Here is a 20179-nt window from a genome sequence, read left to right as displayed (position 1 = left end):
GGAAGGAATATACACTTGAACCTCCTCTGTCCATAATTCCAAATGATACACAGTGAAATTCCCTGCAAGAAACTATTTTTTCTTTACAGATGGATAGAAACACCACCTCATTAGCTGGAGCACTGCAGACATGGTAATAGCTGGCTAATGCTAGCATGCTGTCTATGGCCTCTCTCAAATCTGCAGCAAAAAATAAAGATTTTTCAACATACTCAAGGTCAAATTTGACTAAAACTAACTGAAGAGGACACAAACACAAGCACTTAAGTTCTGTTGGGAATCAATTCTGGTGGATTATATTGATTTACAAACAATTGACTGAGTGGAAATGAGTCGTAGAAGACGTTAAGGTTAGATTTTGGTGCCTGATTTCAAGTTGCCAATATCTTATCTGCTGATACTGTGCAACAGATGTGGCCAATGGCCCATATTTCAGAATAACTGTAGAAAAATGAATATATTTGTAGAAAAACAAGTTTATAAGATAGTCACACGCCAAAAAACACACTGCTAATTAAAAAAGTAACGTTATTCTGTCCAAAACATTGGGAAAAGTCCATCAATCCTTTATTCAGTGGATTGTGTCCTTTAAAAAGAAAGCAGAGACATCAAGACGATATCACTTTATTGTGAGAATGATCTGTCTGCTGATTATCATGCATCCCTAGTCAAGGCCACTGACTACACAAAAACATTCCGAGCTAGAATTCTTCACGCACTTACTAATTATGACATTTCACTCAGAAGTCTAATAGAATGACATGAATTCAAAGGTCAGCTTCGATGTGACATCATAATGCTTCAGAAAAAAACATTGTCTTCGTGAAACCTTGAGAGCTGTTTGTTTTTTTGCAATTCCCTCACAGTCTGCACCACATGTATTAGGAGTCTGGACAAACATCAATGTAAAGTGCAACTAGACTGGCTGGCGGTGGCAGACGACCTCCAGGCGGTTATATTTATATTAAAAAAAGTTTGGCACCAGGTCCACACATTGTAATGAGGAGTGAAATCACGTCTCCTAAGATATTTTGTAAAAGGAACTGATGATTGCAGGAGTCCCAGTTCGGCTTTAATATTCTTTTCCACAGCTCCGTTTATTACCCTCTACAAATAATTCTATAAAAAGTCCATCAGCCCAAAAAAAACCAAAAATTAAAGCCCAAGTTTCTCTTCTATTTCTTCCTTTAATTTGTTCTTTATGACCTAGAAAAAATTAAAAGCATTTCATGCTAATAGTCTATAAATCATTCGTGTTATCTTAATAGTGTATAGAGCAGAAGCATCGTACCTTTCCAGAGACCGTTAGAGGGTATCGGTCAAGAAACATCACATAGTGAGGGATCTTGAAGTGAGAAATCTAGAAGAAAAACAACTGGCGTTCATCTTCTTGCCTGATTTCGATAATGTCGACTTTGTTTTTGATCAACTCCTCTCACCTGGCCTTTGCAGAATTCTTGAATCTCCTCTGCGCTGGAGGTTTGGCCTTCCTTCAACCTGATACAAGCACACACCTGCTCCCCCAGCCTCTCGTCTTTCACACCAACCACCTTGGAAACAACCCAGGAAATACAACACCCAGGGCTCTAGTTTGTTGCAGCATAACAACCATCTCAAGCAGCAGTAAAATGTGACAGGGGTCAATGGATGTTATCTGTTAATGGTTTTTTGCTACCCTCTAGTGGTTGTGAATCTCACCTGCACCTCCAGCACTTTGGGATGCATAAACAGAAATTGTTCTATCTCAGCAGGGTAGACGTTCTCCCCTCCTCGGATGATCATGTCCTTGATGCGTCCTTCAATGCAGCAGTATCCCAGACTGTTCAGACTGGCTGTGTCCCTGTGTTAACATGTATATAATATTTCCCACAATCCTCCACTGTGGCGTGATTGTTTCATAGACATGATCTTACCCTGTCCTGTACCAGCCATCTTGGGAGATCACCTCTCTGGTTTTCTCAGGCTCATCCCAGTACCCATCCATCACGCAATAACCTCTGATCATCAGCTCTCCTGTGACGCCCAGAGGGACCGTCTCCCCGGTGGTAGGGTCAACCACTTTAGCCTGTTGTAACACAGTCATACCATCAATCACAGTGTTGTCATGGTGACATGCAGAAAAAATAAGGCCTACTACCTCAGTGAGGGGCATGATGCATCCAGCAGTATTCAACATCAGCTCCTCCTGACCTCGTGGGAAGCCCATAAATGTGATGGGACTATTTTCAGTGGTTCCATATCCCACCTGTTCAAATACACATCATCCTGAAGATGCCTCAAATGATTAAGGACAAGAGTATCTGAGAGACCACTTACTGCTATCTCTTCTATTTTCATGTTCATTTTCAGTTTTCTCACAATCTCAGGAGGGCAAGGAGATCCTCCCATAATTGCTGGAAAACACACACACACACACACACACACACACACACAAATACCTTAAATAGTAGCTGACATCACACCAACTTAGAGAAATTTTAGTCTCTTACCCGCTTCAACAGATGATAGATCATAGCTGTGTAAATCTCTTTGGCTCAGCATGTCTATGTACATTGTAGGAGTTCCAAAGAGGAAATTACACCTTGAATTAAATGATTTTTTTTGGAAAAAAAGATGAAGTTATTTGAAGTCTTTTAAAATGTTTTAAGTCCTTTAAATATCATAAAGGTGTGCCGTACCTTTCTTTCTGAATAGCCTCCAGGTTGGCTCTACTGTTGTAACCAGAGGAAGGAAAGACCAGCGTGACACCGCTGACTGCCATGCTTATTCCTCCGAGCACTGAGCCAAAGCAGTGGTACAGTGGTACAGGTACACACACTCGCACCGGAGGCTGATGGGAATATAGAAACTTAGATCATGTACATTTCAATCCTTCTAATAATCAAGAGACAAATATGGACTTACTCTCTGGGCGTAACTCATCCTGAGACCCAGGAAGTAGGCATTATTTACAATGTTGTGGTGGGTAAGAATGACCCCCTTTGGACTTCCTGTAGTCCCCTAAAATGAATAAACCAGCAACATGGTGAAATCTGTTAAATCTACACACACCAGAATGTCACTCCAGGAAAACTGTGTATTATTACATCTGCCAAGGAAGTCAGTGGTGTTTGTTTTTCAGTCTGTTAGTCAGAGTGTTTTCTTGTTTACCGATGTAAACTGGATGTTGACGGGATCATCAGGGGACAGCTTCATCTGCAGGTCCATCAGCTCTTTGTGGTGCCGACTCTCCGCTGCCTGAATCACGTCCTCCACATGGAGCATCCCTGGCTGTCGGCTATCCATCACTATCACCATCCGCAGATCTGGCAACCTAACACAACCAAGACTTGATCTTTACACCAGTCACACATTATTGAGTTTGAGCTATCAGAATATTCTACAGGAAAAAAAGGTATCTGATATATTAAACATCATACCTGGAGCTCTTGATGGCGGCCGCTGGCGTGGTGCTGATCTCTGGGCAGATCTCTCGCAGCATCTCACAGAACTGTTGGGTTTTGAATCGAGTGGGACAGACCACTGCTTTGCACTGGACCTGCACATGCAAATATCAGTTCTGTTCAATGTACAGTATGTGTGTGTGTAGTAAACTGCCACGTAATCATCTCGGTTGACTATTTGTGGATTTTGATGAACCAATCCAGTGTGACGTAGCTCTGGCCTGAAGTCTACCTTCTTTAGAGTAAACTCCACTTCCTTCAGCTGATACGCCGGGTTCAAGGACACCTGTGAGGGTCAGAGTTATAGTGATGTATGTACAAAATAGTTTTTGTGTTTTGGGCAAAAAAAACACAATCATATTTCTTGCTATCACACACACTGAAGACCAGAAGAAACCTATAAACACTAAATGATAGACCATATTTTATCATTATTATATCAAAAAATACTGTCATTCTATGTATGATTTTTATTTGTTACATTTCTTTTTGTCACCAAGCCTGAAATTGAACATCCATTCATGCTTAAAATTCAGTTGAATATTGATAAAAATAAATTAACTTTAAATACATAAAAATGCACATTTTAATTACGCTCTTAAAAAAAATACTAGTATTTGATGGGGGTTTTTTTCCATAAAAAGAAAAACACTCGACCATAGAACAAACATGTCATGGGAACAAAGCAGATGGAAAGTGCATAACTTTGTCAAGATTTCCTCCTTCATAGTTGAAGGTTTGCACTTTAACGATCTGGTAAACATTAATCAGCGTAGCTCCATGTAGCCTCTGCTGGACCGGTTCAGTGTCCTGCTCACTGACACTTGACAACACTTCAGGACAACATTTAAGTAAAACAAGCTGACAGTGGCTCATCTGATATCTTACATCTTTAATAAGAGGGCAGGATTCAGGATGAACAGTTAATTACAACATGTTCAAAGCCGCTACTGTAAATGTAAGTTTTCTAAACTGACCAGTATGATTCCAGCCTCGGCTGTAGCAAACTGGAACAGGATCCATTCGTACGTGTTGGGTCCCCAAACACCCAGACGCTCACCTCGCCTGAGGCCCAGAGCCAGGAGACCTGCAGCCAGGTTGTCAACCTGTCAGAAAATCAACGGTTTATCATTCAGTTCTTCAGTGGCATTGATATAAATCAAATCATGTCAGGTGTCAAAAACTACAAGGTAGCATAACGGAACCGAAGTCAGTGTAAATGAATCAGGATGTTTTTTTTCTCTTTAATTTCAAGTATCAACCACAGAAGGACCCCCACCGACTGTCAGATCATCTCCATGATGCTAGCATGTCATTTGAACACATTACGTGTCACCACTCCCTGATGCACGGATATGCAGTTGTGATCATTTTCATGGTCTGAGGTGGGTCACATGTTATGTCCCAGGGCTGCCACATGAGGTGCCAGAGGGTCAAACAATTAACGTGTTCAGGGTTCCCTGTGGGGCGGCACGGTGGTGCACTGGTCAGCACTGTCACCTCACCGCAACAAGGTTCTGGGTTCAAGCCCCCGCTCCATCACAGCATCTTTCTGGGTGGAGTCTGCATGTTCTCCCTGTTCCTGTGTGGGTTCTCTCTGGTACTCCAGCTTCCTCCCACAGTCCAAAGACATCAAGAGAGGACGAGGCTGATTGATACTCTAAATTGACTGTAGGTGTGACTGTGAGTGTGAATGGTTGTCTGTCTCTATGTGTTGGCCCTGTGATGGACTGGTGACCTGTCCAGGGTGAACCCCGCCTCTTGCCCGTAGCCGCTGGGATAGACTCCAGCCCCACACTACCCTTAACAGGAATAAGTGGAAGAAAATGGATGGATGGATGGATTCCTTGAGGAGTTTCTGTTCATCATAAATATGGAGCAAGACCAAAGGAAGGAAGTACGGAAGGAAGGAAATGTGCATGTCAGTCGGGAAGGATTACAGTTATTGAAAGGCACAAAATCTGAAACCTACCTCTTGCTGAAACTCTGCAAAGGTTTTCCGAATGCCATCCTGCAGGAAGACCACAGCTTCACGGTCGGGCCAGCGCTGGACCGTGGCCCTCAGGATCTGGCCCACAGTCAGGTGGAGCAAAGAGAAAGAGGAGGTGCCGTGGACATAGCTGGTGGTCAGAGACGGTTTGTGAGGAGGACTGTCAACGTGGAGTGAGCTGGTATGGAGGACAACATTGAACAAAATTTCTGTTAATGCGTGATTTTCCTATAAAAACATGCATCGTGTGCTTCATATGAAGGAAGGTGTTTCAGTCTCAGTTTAAGCATCCATCTGGTTTATAAATGTAGCAATTGTATGTTTTTTTAGGTTGGAAGATATATACTTTCATCATCTCACTGACATGGGTCTTAATCTGAGATAACATCAAGACTTGCAACCTCAGATTTAGGTAGTTTAACCCAGATTACAGCATTTCTATTGTTTTTAATTCTGCTCTCGGGCCGACAACTGTATGACTATGGATACTCTGGATATCACGGTCAACCAGCGAGAATAATAATCGGTTTCCAGCATTTTCTATGATACTACTGGAAATGGAAGTTTTGCCAAACAAACATTGGCTCTACCAAGGGAAGTTGTGATTACAGTGGCTTTTGTTTGTCAGCAGGATTAAGCAAAAACCTGTTGCGGTTCGATGACTGTTTTAACACTGTACTCTACTGCTCCTAGTGGGCCAACCACATCCATTTCAGTGTCAGTCAGAGAAACCTTAAGAACATGGTGACTGGTTCTTCTGAGGACTGGGAGTTTTCATTAATCACCAGCGTTGCCATGGCGAGGTTGGCCACATTTCATCATAGAACTGAAAACTGTTTCGAACCCTTCATGGATAGACATTTTCTAAACTTAATATATTTGATAAGAATCCCAGCCTGAATGCGTTTAAAAGCTGAATCCAAGTCATAACTATAGTGCCACCTAGTGGTTGCAGGACGTAAACCTGATATGGCAAATGTCATTTAATTTACGCACAATTTACTGTGTTTGTTGACAGACCGCAACAAAATATCATGTCTTTGTTCTCTTAACGCCACCTAATGATTGTAGGAAGTGATATTTGTGTCTCAAATTCCAAATATCATCAGGTCTCCTCGTCCCTTCGCTCCCCAGAACACCCCACTTTAGTTAGGGCCCCAAACATGAAAGACCCAGGGGCCTCTACAGACGTTTGTGTTCTCTGGGTGCTGACTCCTTGCTATTTCAGTGACGACACTGTTTAACTATGGAGGATTTCTCTCAGTTGTGTGCTCCTTTTTTTTTTAAACCTTTTTACCTTTTTTTGGAGCAGCAACAAGGTCTTACTGACACTTTCAACCATTATACTTTATATACCCTCGGACTCTGAGTTAGTACCACACTTTATCAGCTCTTAGAGCTCGTGACAGAGTAGTAGTAGTAGTAGTAGTAGTAGTAGAAGTAGTAATCGTAGTAGTTTGAAGTAGTGATCAATATGTTAGAGGTCACTTTCATGTAATGATAAGCGCAGATAATTCTGCTTTGAACTCAAGATGTGACAAGCCTCTGTCAGTTGTGGCATTTAGCAGGCTGAACGAAGACAATGCGAATAGTTTTCCTCAATCACATTTTTAACTGGCGATGACATGAAAGAATGGCAGTCCGTGACCCTTAAGTCAAATGATCGTTCTTATTTATTCAATCTGAATTGAGCAAGAAGATAACCTGTTGAATTTTGAGCGCTAACACGTAGAAAACCATGTCGTTTATTAACTTCACACCACTCAACACGCTCATTTATTTCGTAAAGATCCTACAGAACAGTGTGGTGCATAAGGAAATATCACTATCCAACAAGATCAATGACGCATGCGGGTCAGTGTCAGATTTTAAGCGTAAAACTTACCGACACAATCGGAACCGACCCGTGCTGCAGAAATTCCACTTCCCACCGAGTTTAATTCCACCCATGGGTCTGAGAGAACGAGCGCATGTCTTCAGCCGTGAGCACGACATCAGAGCTGACATGGTTCTGAGGTGTGTCACACACTTCTCAGTTTCATCTAAATGTGGACTGAACACTTCTGATTGCGTACTACTCACCTAACCTGTCTGTGCTTTTGTGTAATGTTGAAATGCTCCTTCATCCCTGAAACAGAGACATGCAGTTAAGAAAAGATATTTCTTTAATTTCAGCATTTTTACCACATTTATCCGTCAATATACTCGTTATGTAACCACGAGGTTAAATAGTCCATTTAATTAACTTAAATAGAATCTACATGCAGGTAAATTGGACTTAATGAGTCAGAAATGTTGTCTGCCTGACAGAATTCATAACATAGCTCATCCTTTTTTTGTTGTTTTTATGTACAAGTCGCTTATGTCCAAACAATTAAATTCGCACATTTATATTTACAACAGTTGATGTCCGCAGCTTTGAGATGTTATGAGGACAAGTGGCTCAGATCCGCGCATAAAAAGATGAACAGAATTTTAGAATTGGGGACATTACCATCATCCAGGAGATTTGAAGTGATTAGATGTGATTTGAGGCCCAAGACAGTTGCTACTCTCTGTTTTGTTTACACGATTTAATCTAGTGAGGCGCTCGTAACCAAGGTCAACATTGGACAAATGAAAAACATTAACCCCCCCCCCCCCCCCCCCCCAAAAAAAGCTCAGTAAAAATCTAGTAATAAAGAAGAGGCCCCCCTGCTGGTCTGGAGTCGGTGGCGAGCTCGCCAGCTGTCCTGCATGCGACTGACATGAACCAGCCAGCGGGAGCGGCTTTGAGTAAAGTAAACCTGATCAGTGCTCCTTCCTGTGCACTACATTCTTGCTTGGAATGCTGCTGTGCCATGTGACGCCAACAATCCTTGGACAGCATAGATGAAAGGTTATGATGTTCTCGTGAGAGTAAAGTGTCACGTTTACTGGTGCGCCCTCATCTTGATGTTACTGTGGGGTTGATGCCGCAGTGCATGTGTTCAGCTGGGAGTTGAGGGAGAGGTGGCTATGAATGATGGAGCAAAGGTAGGTGAAGGCCTCCGCCACCTCAGGCATGGAGATGTTACAGCTGACGTCCGGGCCCATGATGTCTGTCCAAAAAGAAGACATCTGAATAAAGACCTCTTGTATTTTTTTGTGAGTAGATTGCCTTGCTACTTCCTTTTGGATTTCTTCCCCCAGTGTACGAGTTGTGTACTGTATTTTATCACTCTACTTCCCATTTATTAACTTTTAAAGTAGACAAACAAAGAGTGAAGTCCAGTCCTGGTGAACTACTGGATGTAGCTGTTTCATGCGCAGAAGAAAATCAAACAAACCTGACAGTTCAGATTCCAAAACAAATGTGCTCGGGGGGGGGGGGGGGGGGTGATCCATCTGATGATATTGCATTTGTCTGGATTGGAAATCTGGAGAGTCTCCAGGATGGACAGCTGTGAAAAATAAGAAAGGTTTGAATTTTACAGCTCACGTCAACTCCCACTGAAAACTGGCCCAAGGGGAGCGATCCAAAGACACACTGCATGCAAATCATCTCTGCAAGATTTTAAAATGCGAGTGTTGTAAATGTAATATATTTCTTCTCATGCAACTTCCAAGTTTGACAAACAAGCCTGTGCTTTGAACCACTTCCTGAAGCTTTCTGTTTATGTTCACAGCCTTCTTCCTTCTGGTGTCCTCAAATATGAAACCGCAGCCAAAGCCACCTTCACACAGGAATGTCTGGATCCTTTGGAAGGAGACGAGGAGGGAATATCAGCAACGGAATATCGGAAAGTCATCAGTGGGAGACACAGAGAGCAGGAAGGGTGATTTAAAAACAGGCTGTAAGAGTCTGTCAGGAGTGTAAATCCACACCACCGAATCGACGTCAGGAGCAGTTTTCAGTACAACACGTCCGTCCGTCCGTCCGTCCGTCCGTCCGTCCACTACCACTTATCCTGTTAAGGGTAGTGGGGGCTGGAGCCTATCTCAGCAGCTTTCAGGTGAGAGGTGGGGTTCACCCTGGACAGGTCACCAGTCCATCACAGGGCCAACACATAGAGACAGACAACCATTCACACTCACAGTCACACCTACAGTCAATTTAGAGTATCAATCAGCCTCGTCCCCTCTTGATGTCTTTGGACTGTGGGAGGAAGCTGGAGTACCAGAGAGAACCTACACAGGAACAGGGAGAACATGGAGACTCCACACAGAAAGATGCTGTGATGGAGCGGGGGCTTGAACCCAGAACCTTGTTGCGGTGAGGTGACAGTGCTGACCAGTGCACCACCGTGCCGCCCCACAGGGAACCCTGAACACGTTAATTGTTTGACCCTCTGGCACCTCATGTGGCAGCCCTGGGACATAACATGTGACCCACCTCAGACCATGAAAATGATCACAACTGCATATCCGTGCATCAGGGAGTGGTGACACGTAATGTGTTCAAATGACACATGATGCCGTATTTTAAGATACTTTCGGCATTAAAATTCGTTTTTGATAACAGTTCGTCATGACCTGCAACCCAACGCGCGCGCACACAAACACACACACACACACACACACACACACACACACACACACACACACACACACACACACAACTATGATCAGGGGTATCCGGAATCCCGAGTGATGTAACAGCCTCCATCGCCTCCCTCTAATGCAATACCCCAATTAACCAGCGAGAGGCAGCAATATGCCGATTGGCAGCTAGCCTGCCAGGAAAGAAGGAGAAAAAGCAAAGAAGAAGAAGAAGAAGAAGAGGAAGAAGAAGAAGAAGAAAAACTTTTCCCGCGAATTCCAAACTCGGCTTTCAGGTATGTATAATCGATAATTCGTTGATTTCCGGCGTGTATGTGTGTGCATGGGTGTGTGTTGGGTTACACAGTCATATATATAAATATATATGTATATGTGTGTGTGTGTGTATATATATATATATATATATGTGTGTGTGTGTGTGTATATATGTATATGTATACATACATATGTGTATACATATACATATACACACACATGTTGCAACATTCCCTGAAAGTTTATATATATATACATACATACATATATATATATATATATATATATATATATATATATATATATATATATATATATATATATATATATATATATATATAAACTTTCAGGGAATGTTGCAACAAAGACCCTACCAAAATCTTGAACATCTGCATCCAGTTTTGAAATGTAATGTTTTTCACCCAAATCTGTTGCATCATGTGATTCAATGTAAAAAATATAATAAAGTATTTCCTCATGTTTTTTTAACACAACTATTTATTGCAAATTTTTGCCTGTTCAGACATGCAAAACAAACCCCGATACTGCACCATATAATAAATGATGATATACAAATAGCACTGGGTACACATGCAGGAATCACACACAAACTTACTCTGCCAACAGATGTGTATAAATAGACGTATGTTAGACGTTAATCAACATGACATCTTTTGTTATAAAGGTCATATTGTGATCCCAATGTTTAAAAAGTTACCATATCTTTTGTTACCTTATCTTTTGCCTAACTGCAGTACCTTTACTGTCCACCAGAGAGAGGTAGGGTCCACTCACCTGCATGATTGATCATTAATAATAATTTTGCAAAACACAAATACCCAAAACTTTTCCTTTATTTGGCTTCCACCACCTTTATTTACCATCAATCCTGTTTGTCTGCATTTTGTTTTGATATGATGTACATTTGCTCTCGCTCTCTCTCTCTCTCTCTCTCTCTCTCTCTCTCTCTATTTTGTGCGTATTAAAATCACTCTTTTTGGTCCATTAGAGGTTTGTAGAATCACTGAAATACTGGAGTTTTTTCTGTTAAGAGAACAAGTGAAGAAAAAGAAAATGAAGCATGACACATTTGTTTTGTTTCTTCTTAATTATACTTAAGTGATTCATGAAATTGGATAATGGAAAAATAATTTCTTGCTTTATGTAAACAACCCCGCAGATTCCTTCTCAGGCAAACAGCTGTTATTTTATTACTGGATTTCTTATGAACTTAACTTGATCCGTACAGCCATGTTTTCTTTCTAAATTCAGTGTTAAATATCCTCCAACACTTAGTGAGAAACAAACCTTTGCCGATGGGTTTTTAAGTGCACCCTCGGACAAATCACTCCCGGCAGAAGGCAGAGTGTGGTTTACGTCCCCGGTGGACGGTGTGACTCGTCAGGTTTCAGCAAAAGAGAAGAACTCTTTTTTTTTCTTCTTTTTTTTTGCCTTTTATATATTTCTGCAGGTATCAAATGCGGGTAGATCCACTGTTAGATAAGAAGAATCTGCGTCATCCATCAGTGCGTGTCCGCAATAAACATAATCACCACTTCAGCCCCTCTTTTGACAGTCTTGTTCAGAGTTTGTTATGACTACAGCATAAAGTTTCACCTCACCACAGCTGGAAAAGTGATCTCTCTGGGATTGGAGAGAGCCTCCAAACCAAAAGCCAGCCTTTTATATTATCATATTATTGTGGTTTCTGTTCTAAAATTGTACACGTCCATCAGTGCAGACCCGGTTGTGATCAGTAAAAAGAGTGTTGGATCACGTCTATCTCAGAGCTGCTGCAGGTGAATTTCTTCCTGCAGGGGCCAGCACTGACCTAAGAAAGACAGGTCTGTGGGCCCCTCGTGTGTTTCCAGCATCAGCAAGAATGTGAAGTTCAGTCATATGATTTCAAAATCCATTTATTTACTTTTTTTTCTGTCTCAAATTTAATGGCTGAAACTGCGGTAATTCCCAAAATGGATTTGCGTCAGAGGTGTTTTATGTCACATCAAACCATCTTGTAAAACCACATTTCTGTGTTAGAAATTGGGATTTAGCGCGCATTCACTTGAGTGATCAGTCACAAGTCTGCTTTCATGTTTAGATTCTTACTGAGATAAGACAAAGGTCAGGTTTGTTGTCATTTTATGTACAGAAACAGAGATTAAATAAGAGGCAGTGTGACGTCAGATAATTGGCCTGTGTTGGAACTCTTCTGAAAATGGAACAGTGAAGCAGGGAAGGAGCGAATTTCACTGGATTTACTTTTATGGGGGGATTTTAATGAAGTATTGTTCTACAGTCCGTGAGTTCATCAAAAGTAAAGACATGGAAAGATATGAATGTGAAAATTACATGGCACCAAAAAATTCAATATGTGAAAGGGTTTTTTTTTTTGCGGGGAAAAAAAAAGAGGAAGCACATGTTAACTCGGCGAGCAAAGATTGTTCGCACGACGTTGGCTAATAATGCTTTTAAGTTCTAAAGATCTTTTAAGAATGTATGAACAGCTTTTAATGAGTTCTAATCATTTTCCCGTAAGGTTAAATATAGTTTCTGCAGAATTCTTGGGATGTTTTGTGGATTGTGATGAGTATATGATTCTGATGGGGCAATCGATGATTCACACGAGGGTATTTTATAATGCAATGCATAAATACCACAACCGTCTGGAGATTATTAATCCCGGGCCTCATTAACATTCTCATGACATCATCTGAATGTCGCAGTTCAGCTATGCTGAGAGCAGAGGAAAAAAGATGTCTGACATCGGAAAAGTTGCTAGGACCCTTTGTGGTTATTTTATCAGACAGTTTTTGGAGCAAATATTTATCGGGTACGTGACGTTGAGGAGAAAAAAGAAATAAGTGAGAGAGAGCATAAAAAAAAACAACAACAACCATTTCCTTACTCGCAATAATAATCATGATAAGTTCAGCAACCAGGATATAAATACTGATACTGATGGCTAATGATTTCTTCAATGCAATGCAAAAGCCAAACTTGAGCTCTATAAATTCAATCAACAGAATATGGAAACATGTTGCGTGTGTTTTTTTTCCCCTTATCCATTTCAAGATTACAAATATACCAGCAAGTACATGGCAGCATTTCAACAGTGCCTCTTTTTTAGACAGCAGGGTGAAGGAAAATGTAGCCGTCAGCATGTTCTGTGCCTTCTCTGCCACTCTCTCCTCCTCCAAGCAGACATGTTATGCGTTCCACAGCGGAGCGGCGATAATCCTCCCTAAATCTACACATGGTAGCATGCCGAGGATCGCTGGCCTCTTGGTTTCGAAAAAACCTTTGTGAACCTGATGTGACTGCGGTGCAACTTGAGCTCCGTCGCAGCCTTTCTCAAGAAGCTGCTTGACACAGAGACTGAAAACACAGCAAGTGGAGAGCAGAATTGAAACAGGCTGCAAATCAATGGGGATTAAATAAATATGCTCTCCATTCTGAATTGATTTCTCATGTTTGTGGTCTCATGATTTGAACCCATCCTGTTTTTTTTTATTTCATTCCTCTCTTGTCTTCGCCAAGGGTTTATTTTCTTTTGGCTCAACTTTTTTTTTTTTTTTTTAAACCTTGGTACAGTTGTTGATTATATCCTCTTAATCAGTCGGGTTGACCTTTAACCTTTTGGAATGTGACCAGGTTTTCTCTGACCTTTGCTGAGGGTCATTTTCTGTCACCTGTGCCGGGCTACTATGTGCAGCAGCTATGTGTGTGTGTGTGCGTGTGTGTGTGTGTTAAGAAAGAGACAGTGCCGTTCCCTCCACCCTGCCCCCCCCCCCCCTCCTCCCCAGCTCTACTTTCCCTCGGCTCAGCCATTCTTTTCCCAGCTGACCGTTCAGCTGTTGCCAACACTTGTCCACTTGATAACTGTTGACATAGCTCAGAACTCAGCACGCTGGTTTACAACCAATAATGGTTTTAATGAAATCCCTCTGCTACCAAGACAACCCACATAACTGAATATTTGACATTAAGACATACATTGGTAAGTTAGTGATTAAAGTCATTTTAATGCGTTCGAGCCTCTGATACATTTCTCTGATGATATCCTAAATTATTCTACATACTTATTGGTTTTGGTTTTTCCATTTAATACACTAAGCCCTACTTGGCAAAGTTCTTTTTTCATGTATTTTTATAGCCCTGTATTCTTTATATGGCTAATAAAATTTAAAATAATTTTGTTTTGCACATATTGCAACAATCTGTGTTTGTTTTTTTTTCTTCCTTTTCACAGCAGCTTCAAAAGCACGTGACCCATAGGGATACCAAATCAGTCATTTTTAGTCCTAGACTGGTAATATATGAAACACCTCTTCTTAATGCACTTTACTGTCTCTCATGTCTCGTATGAATTTGCAATTCTTTTTCAATGCCCTCCTCTCGTCTGTGCTCGCAGAAGGGAGCTGAGACTGACTGACCGCTAGTTAGCTTAGCACAATGAATGATAGTAAATGGGAAGTATCAGCATTAAAAAAAAAAACTCGAAATGTTGTCAAATGAACTTTTCTCATCTTTGTCTGCTTTCATAGAACCAGGATTAAGCATAACATTAATGTGAGAAATTAGGAGATTTTGAAATTCTGGAATGGGTTACAGATCTGGAACTACTTTCTTGACAAGGTGCAGTGATTTCACTCATCTCTTTCATGTGAGAGAGGATGAGGAGGATTACGTCTGGACGAACCAAGATCCTTAAGGTTTTGACGGAGGCTTGCCAAAAACATTTCATTATGCTAAGCTAACTAGCGGTCAGCCAGTCTCTGTGGGTCTCAGCTCCCTCGTGCAACCACAGAGGAGAGAACAGTATCCTGTGTGGTTCTGGGGAAGACCGCAATGATTCGATTTCCCAAAAAGTTTGCTGTTTGAATGGATGTAGCCATATAGACAATAGACATATTGTGCATGTGGTTCTGTGTCAAATCAGCACTTTATGTCAGATTGGCTTCCACCTTAACAAATGTTACATTCGTAAGTGAACATGTGATGATGTTTAACTTACACTTCACATGGCAATTAAATCAAGAATATGATCTTGGATCAACGCAGCAGTCCCTCTTTTGCTTCTTCCCTCCTGAACCGATCGATCATTCCCTGTCCCATGAGCAAACAGCTCACATCCGCTCTTGTGTGAAAATCTTAAGTGTTGGCTTCCTACCTATCCATCATGCGGCCTATTATACCCCTCATTTAGACATCCGTCAAACGTCACATGTTCAATTATTCAATCCATCACGCTCTGCACTTGTCTCGCCCTTGGCAGAAGATCTTTGTCACCTCACAATACCCAAAGATGTGTGTTTCCTTTAGAGGCAAGAGGGTACACCCCGTCTCCTCCTGATTCTAATGGCTGGATTTAGACAGGAACCATTTTTCCTCCTCTTATCCATAGGCCACAACCAAGGTCAGAGGTCAGAGGGGGTTGACCTGGTTGCCATGGACAACTCTTACAGCAAGCCACAGCCACTGCTGCCCATTGAATGGTGCAGACAGCGAAACGTGAGCCTGACAATCTAGAGAGCAAAGATTGTTGTATACCAATTAGAAAATATGTAGGTTGCATATTCTTATTCAAAAATAATTTTAGACCAAGAGGAGAAGACAAACTCTTGTTGCTGTGCATCAAATTCTGCTATTCTCTCCCAATAACTCATTGAAATGGCACACAACTTGACTTTACCGCCAAAGTGAAGCTCGAAAGATTCAAAGGAAACATCAGGGCCCTTCATCATCATCTCAGAGCTAGCAGACCCCGAACCCTTATAACCAACCGCCAATCACCGTTGCATGTTGACATCATGAGAAAGTTGTACCCCTGTTGACAAGATCTGTTGTTGCCATGGCGCGGCTGGAAACGGCACCGCGGCTTCCCAGTAAATGAAGGCTGCTGGGGGAGGGGATGCAAACGCAAGTACATAAAAGTGCCATTTGCAGCGTGTTTGCTTGGCGTCTTCTGAGCCAAATTCTACTCTTGTTATTAGGCTGCTGAGGATTGGGGGCTCCCAGTTGCTCCCTTTTTTTGGGGGGGGGGGGGGGATTCTTTTTGCACCAAGACCCCCAATTTGAGAAGACATGGGTGTGTTTGCTGAACTGGGAGCACCCCAATGCGGCCTCTGTGAGCTGACACTTGCTGAGAAAGGACAAGGATGCAGGACAAAAGGAAGAAGGAGACAGTCTTGTACAGGCAGACTGCAGCCATTCTGAAACAAGAAATAATGAGATTTAATACAGACATCAGCCAAAAGAAAGGAATCTGCATGATAAAGCAAGGAGTTTTCCATAACACGCACAAGTTTCCAAACTTTGCGTTCATTTTTGGGATCCCCAAAAGTATCCAAATTTAAGATAGAGTGGAACATCATCTTGACATCAGCCAAAATCATCACATGAAGACTGTGCCTGCTAAACTTCATGCACGCCTCAACCCCGATTCCCTTTGATACCTGATATTTAGACGTTAGCCCCCACTGTGACCCCCACAATCAGTTTTTGCTGGAGACACCCAACACCCTCTAACTTGCCGTGCTGCTTCGGTGAGAAAGGCAGGGTGCAAGAGGCGTCTGCAAGGCATTTCATGACTGGAAAACTCATGACCCTCTGGGGATTAATAAGCATTTTGGGAGGCGCCTTGTTGGCTCGTTGACCTGCACTCTCCTGACGTGTTCATCTCTCTTTTTTGCTCAAGTTGGGGGGGGGGGGGGGACCTCACAGACATATAATTGTAGAAATAATGGAAGTCAAACTGAATTTAGATGCGATAATGCATTTGGAATATAATGGTCAATGTAATAATCTAAAGAGGAGAGTTTCTCTGTGATTGCTTTGAGGAATGAATTTGAGAAAAAATAGGAAGGTGAATCCAAAATGCAACTTAAATGCATGACAAGTCCAACAACATCTCCATTTTTCTGCACAACAGGACAAGACATCTTGTGTGGAGCAGTTGAACTGTTTAAAAAAAAGATGGCACGTACGTCCAACCTTTAAATCAGACAAATGTATTTGAATTGTTTGTGGAGAAAATATGATGCTGCCGAGGAGGAAATGTGGTCACCAGTGTGTGAGAGTGTGTTAGGTTTTGCTTTTGCAGGACATCTCTGTAGGTTTTAGACAGACCTGGGCGAAATTTGGCAGAAAGTTTAAGATTGGTTTTACGTGAAATCAACAGTAAACGTTTGGAGTCGGTCAGGATGCAACGTTGAGTATGGATTATGAGCGTCTGCTAGATATTAAAAAAATAATTAACAAATCAGGCTCAGGCCCTAATAATTAAGTACTTGAGTTTTGGCCGAACTTTTGAGGTTTAGATCTTCAAGTGTTTTTGAATGTATTTTACGCTTTTAAATCAAAGGAGGGTTTCTATTCATGATACATATGTGGAAAAGATTCTATGAATGGATTGAAATTATGGTTTTAAAAAGGCTCCGAGTTCTGTGATTGGACACAAACGAGACAGCTGTCATCTGGTGGGTTATGTTGTGCAATTCTGAATGAAGAGATGAGATTTTCATGAATTTTAAAAATGCGAGAGCTGCATTACAGAAGAGTCAGGGTGGCGTTGTGTCACCGGAGGTGTTCCGACCGCAGCCACACAGTGAATTGTGGCTCAGTGTGGGTGGCGGCTATCTCTCTGTGGGGCGGTGTGTTTATGTGTGCTGGGGTTAGGGCCACGCGCATAATGCAGGAATAAGTGCTAGGGCGCACACACACACACACACACACACACACACACACACACACGCAAAAAGAAAAAACACAGAGACTCTATTGATTCCAGCTAATCAAGGCAGCCAGGCCGAGGGAAGCTGCGCACGCGTGTGTGTGAAGTCAACACATTCTCCACATTCCAGCACTTCCCAAAGAGGCATAAAATATGAGCCACAGCACTGAGCTCACCAGCCTCTCGACTCTGCAGGGGTCCTCCTGCTCTTTCACTGTATTTCTCTCCACCTGACAGTTTTTAACACTTTAGTTATTTTTTTTAATTCCACCTGTGAGATAACCAGGTATAGTGATGTCTGGTTAAATGTCAGCGATAACACAACGGCTCCCAGATACTCACGTCTGGTTCAGACTGGTCACTCTCTGCTGGTATTAGCAGATAATCTGACCTCGCCCATGAAGTTGCAACCGATTATATGTGCTTATAAATAATTCTGTCAGATAAATTGAATTAGTCATATCAAACGCTACTGCAGCCATGTCGCTCTGAGAGAAACCTGCTGAAGGATACACGATTCTTTGAAATTCTTTCAGAATTGCAAATATATATTTTGTTTTTTCAGCCAAATGCAACTTTGTTTAAGCCTGGTGACAAATTCTATTTCAATTTTTAAGAAGCATTTTTGCCAAATGTCCCCAACAAGCAGTAGAGGTTTACATCAATATTTAGGAGGATATTTCTCACAGACGTTTACCAGAGCTCAATGATAATAACTACAATATATCCATGATGATGTGCAGTACAGCAACAAATGGAGAGCGTAGAGCTTCAGAAAGAATGACGCTCGAGAGCAGACTAAAAAGTGAGCACGTGCCGGTTAAAGAGCTGCGTGGCTTACTGGATTCTCTTCATCAGCTTTTATTTCCAGGAGCTGCTGGTATGAATAGTGATGTGCAATAATCTGAGTATGTCATCAGTATTAGCAGATGTCGGTTATCTTTTTGATATGATACGATATTTAATATGTGCGATGAACTGATATTTGTATCGGCCTGTTTTTTCCTCAGCAGACGATGAAGATACAATATGAAAAAATAAGATTGGAAATGAAAAGCATTGCTTTTTTCACAATGTTTACAATATGAATATACTGCAAACTTGTTCTTAAACAGATATCCGCATCCGCAAACCGGATTTGAACTACATCGGATGTAAAATAGACACACAAAAAATCCAGTTTCGTTCAGAGTTGTTAACAAAACAGGTCAGACGTGGCAGGTCAGGGAGGATGATGAGTAAGCTGGACCAGTTAAAAACCCGACTGCATCAGAACCAGAGCAATGCCCGCTGACCCTCCTCCTCCTCAGCTAGAGAGTGAGAAGGTTCACAGTAAGGCATCGTTACCATAGTGACTCTGTTTGCCTTTCCCAGTGAGCACTTCTAGGACCACTGGCTTTCAGCTGGAATTCAGACGTCCAATTCAATGCTCAGTGCTGTCTGGAAAAGTAATTGTCTATGAGGGGCAACTTAATAAAAGACATTCTAGGTGTGTTTCCGTTCAAGTGAAAAGGCAGACAAAGAGAGCTTCAGCCATGGCTGGATGTCACCGTCACAGGCTGCATCATCAGCTGTGGCAGCGGGGCAAAGAGCTCCAATAACTTCATTTGTTCCTGGTGGGAGATACGAATGAAAAACCTTCATGAAAAAAAAAAAAAAACAGGGAGCTGGAGCAGAATTCTACATGCCAATCAAAATGTGAGAGTGCTGTGCTGCAGCGTGCCCAGTCACAGGACTGTATTCAGGTCTGTCTCCAGTCCTCTTGCTCATACCAGGCTGCTGCGCCTGAACAAAGAGGCCTTTCACATTGACCTTGACACACGGCCACCCCCATCACCACAGGAACCAACGCGGAGGAATCCACCCCAACCCTCTGATATCAATCTCCCTGCACCCCAGACAGACGGTCCAAGCTCAAGGCTGAGGTGAACCTTGAAGAGTTGGATAATACGTATCATATGAAAGTGTTTTTATTCCTACTGAGAATATGGAAGAAATAAGCCCTTAGTACCGCTGCGCACATTATCTGTTCTGGAATTACCCACTATGTCCTCAGTCCAGATGTAATGTATTACACGAGCCTTTTCAAGATAAATTTCATTTAACCAAAAAAAAAAAAAAAAAATCATCCCTTGTAACAATAAATTCAATACAATACCCAGAGCTGAGCCAACAGTTAACAATGCTATGCTTACATTAATCTGTTATTTATTTGACTTGTAAACACCACAGACA

General features: G+C 41.9%; 1 protein-coding gene across 2 annotated transcripts; it reads right to left on the bottom strand.

Annotated features, from left to right (window-relative positions):
• Positions 1-82: 82 nt before the first annotated feature.
• Positions 83-8018, bottom strand: LOC147245017 (medium-chain acyl-CoA ligase ACSF2, mitochondrial-like). 2 transcript variants are annotated; one of them, XM_086184370.1, is made up of 18 exons: positions 7928-8018; positions 7516-7561; positions 7319-7387; positions 5416-5611; positions 4421-4549; positions 3676-3729; positions 3420-3538; positions 3151-3313; positions 2905-3000; positions 2679-2830; positions 2490-2581; positions 2317-2393; positions 2138-2245; positions 1914-2065; positions 1699-1840; positions 1440-1550; positions 1292-1360; positions 83-1206 (listed from the first exon to the last, which is right to left on the bottom strand). In XM_086184370.1, exons 2-18 carry the CDS (start codon positions 7557-7559, stop codon positions 1156-1158), a joined length of 1824 nt encoding a protein of 607 aa, XP_086040496.1. In that variant the 5' UTR covers positions 7560-7561; positions 7928-8018; the 3' UTR covers positions 83-1155. The 2 variants fall into 2 exon arrangements, with proteins under 2 accessions (XP_086040496.1, XP_086040495.1); XM_086184369.1 differs by lacking the exons at positions 7516-7561; positions 7928-8018 and having other exon boundaries at positions 7319-7462.
• Positions 8019-20179: the final 12161 nt, after the last annotated feature.

This window comes from Aulostomus chinensis, chromosome 18 (assembly GCF_037954235.1).
Source record: "Aulostomus chinensis isolate RoL2024-O1b breed Wild chromosome 18, RoL_Achi_v1.0, whole genome shotgun sequence".
Lineage (NCBI taxonomy): Eukaryota > Metazoa > Chordata > Actinopteri > Syngnathiformes > Aulostomidae > Aulostomus > Aulostomus chinensis.
This window is presented reverse-complemented; position numbering and strand designations above follow the sequence as displayed.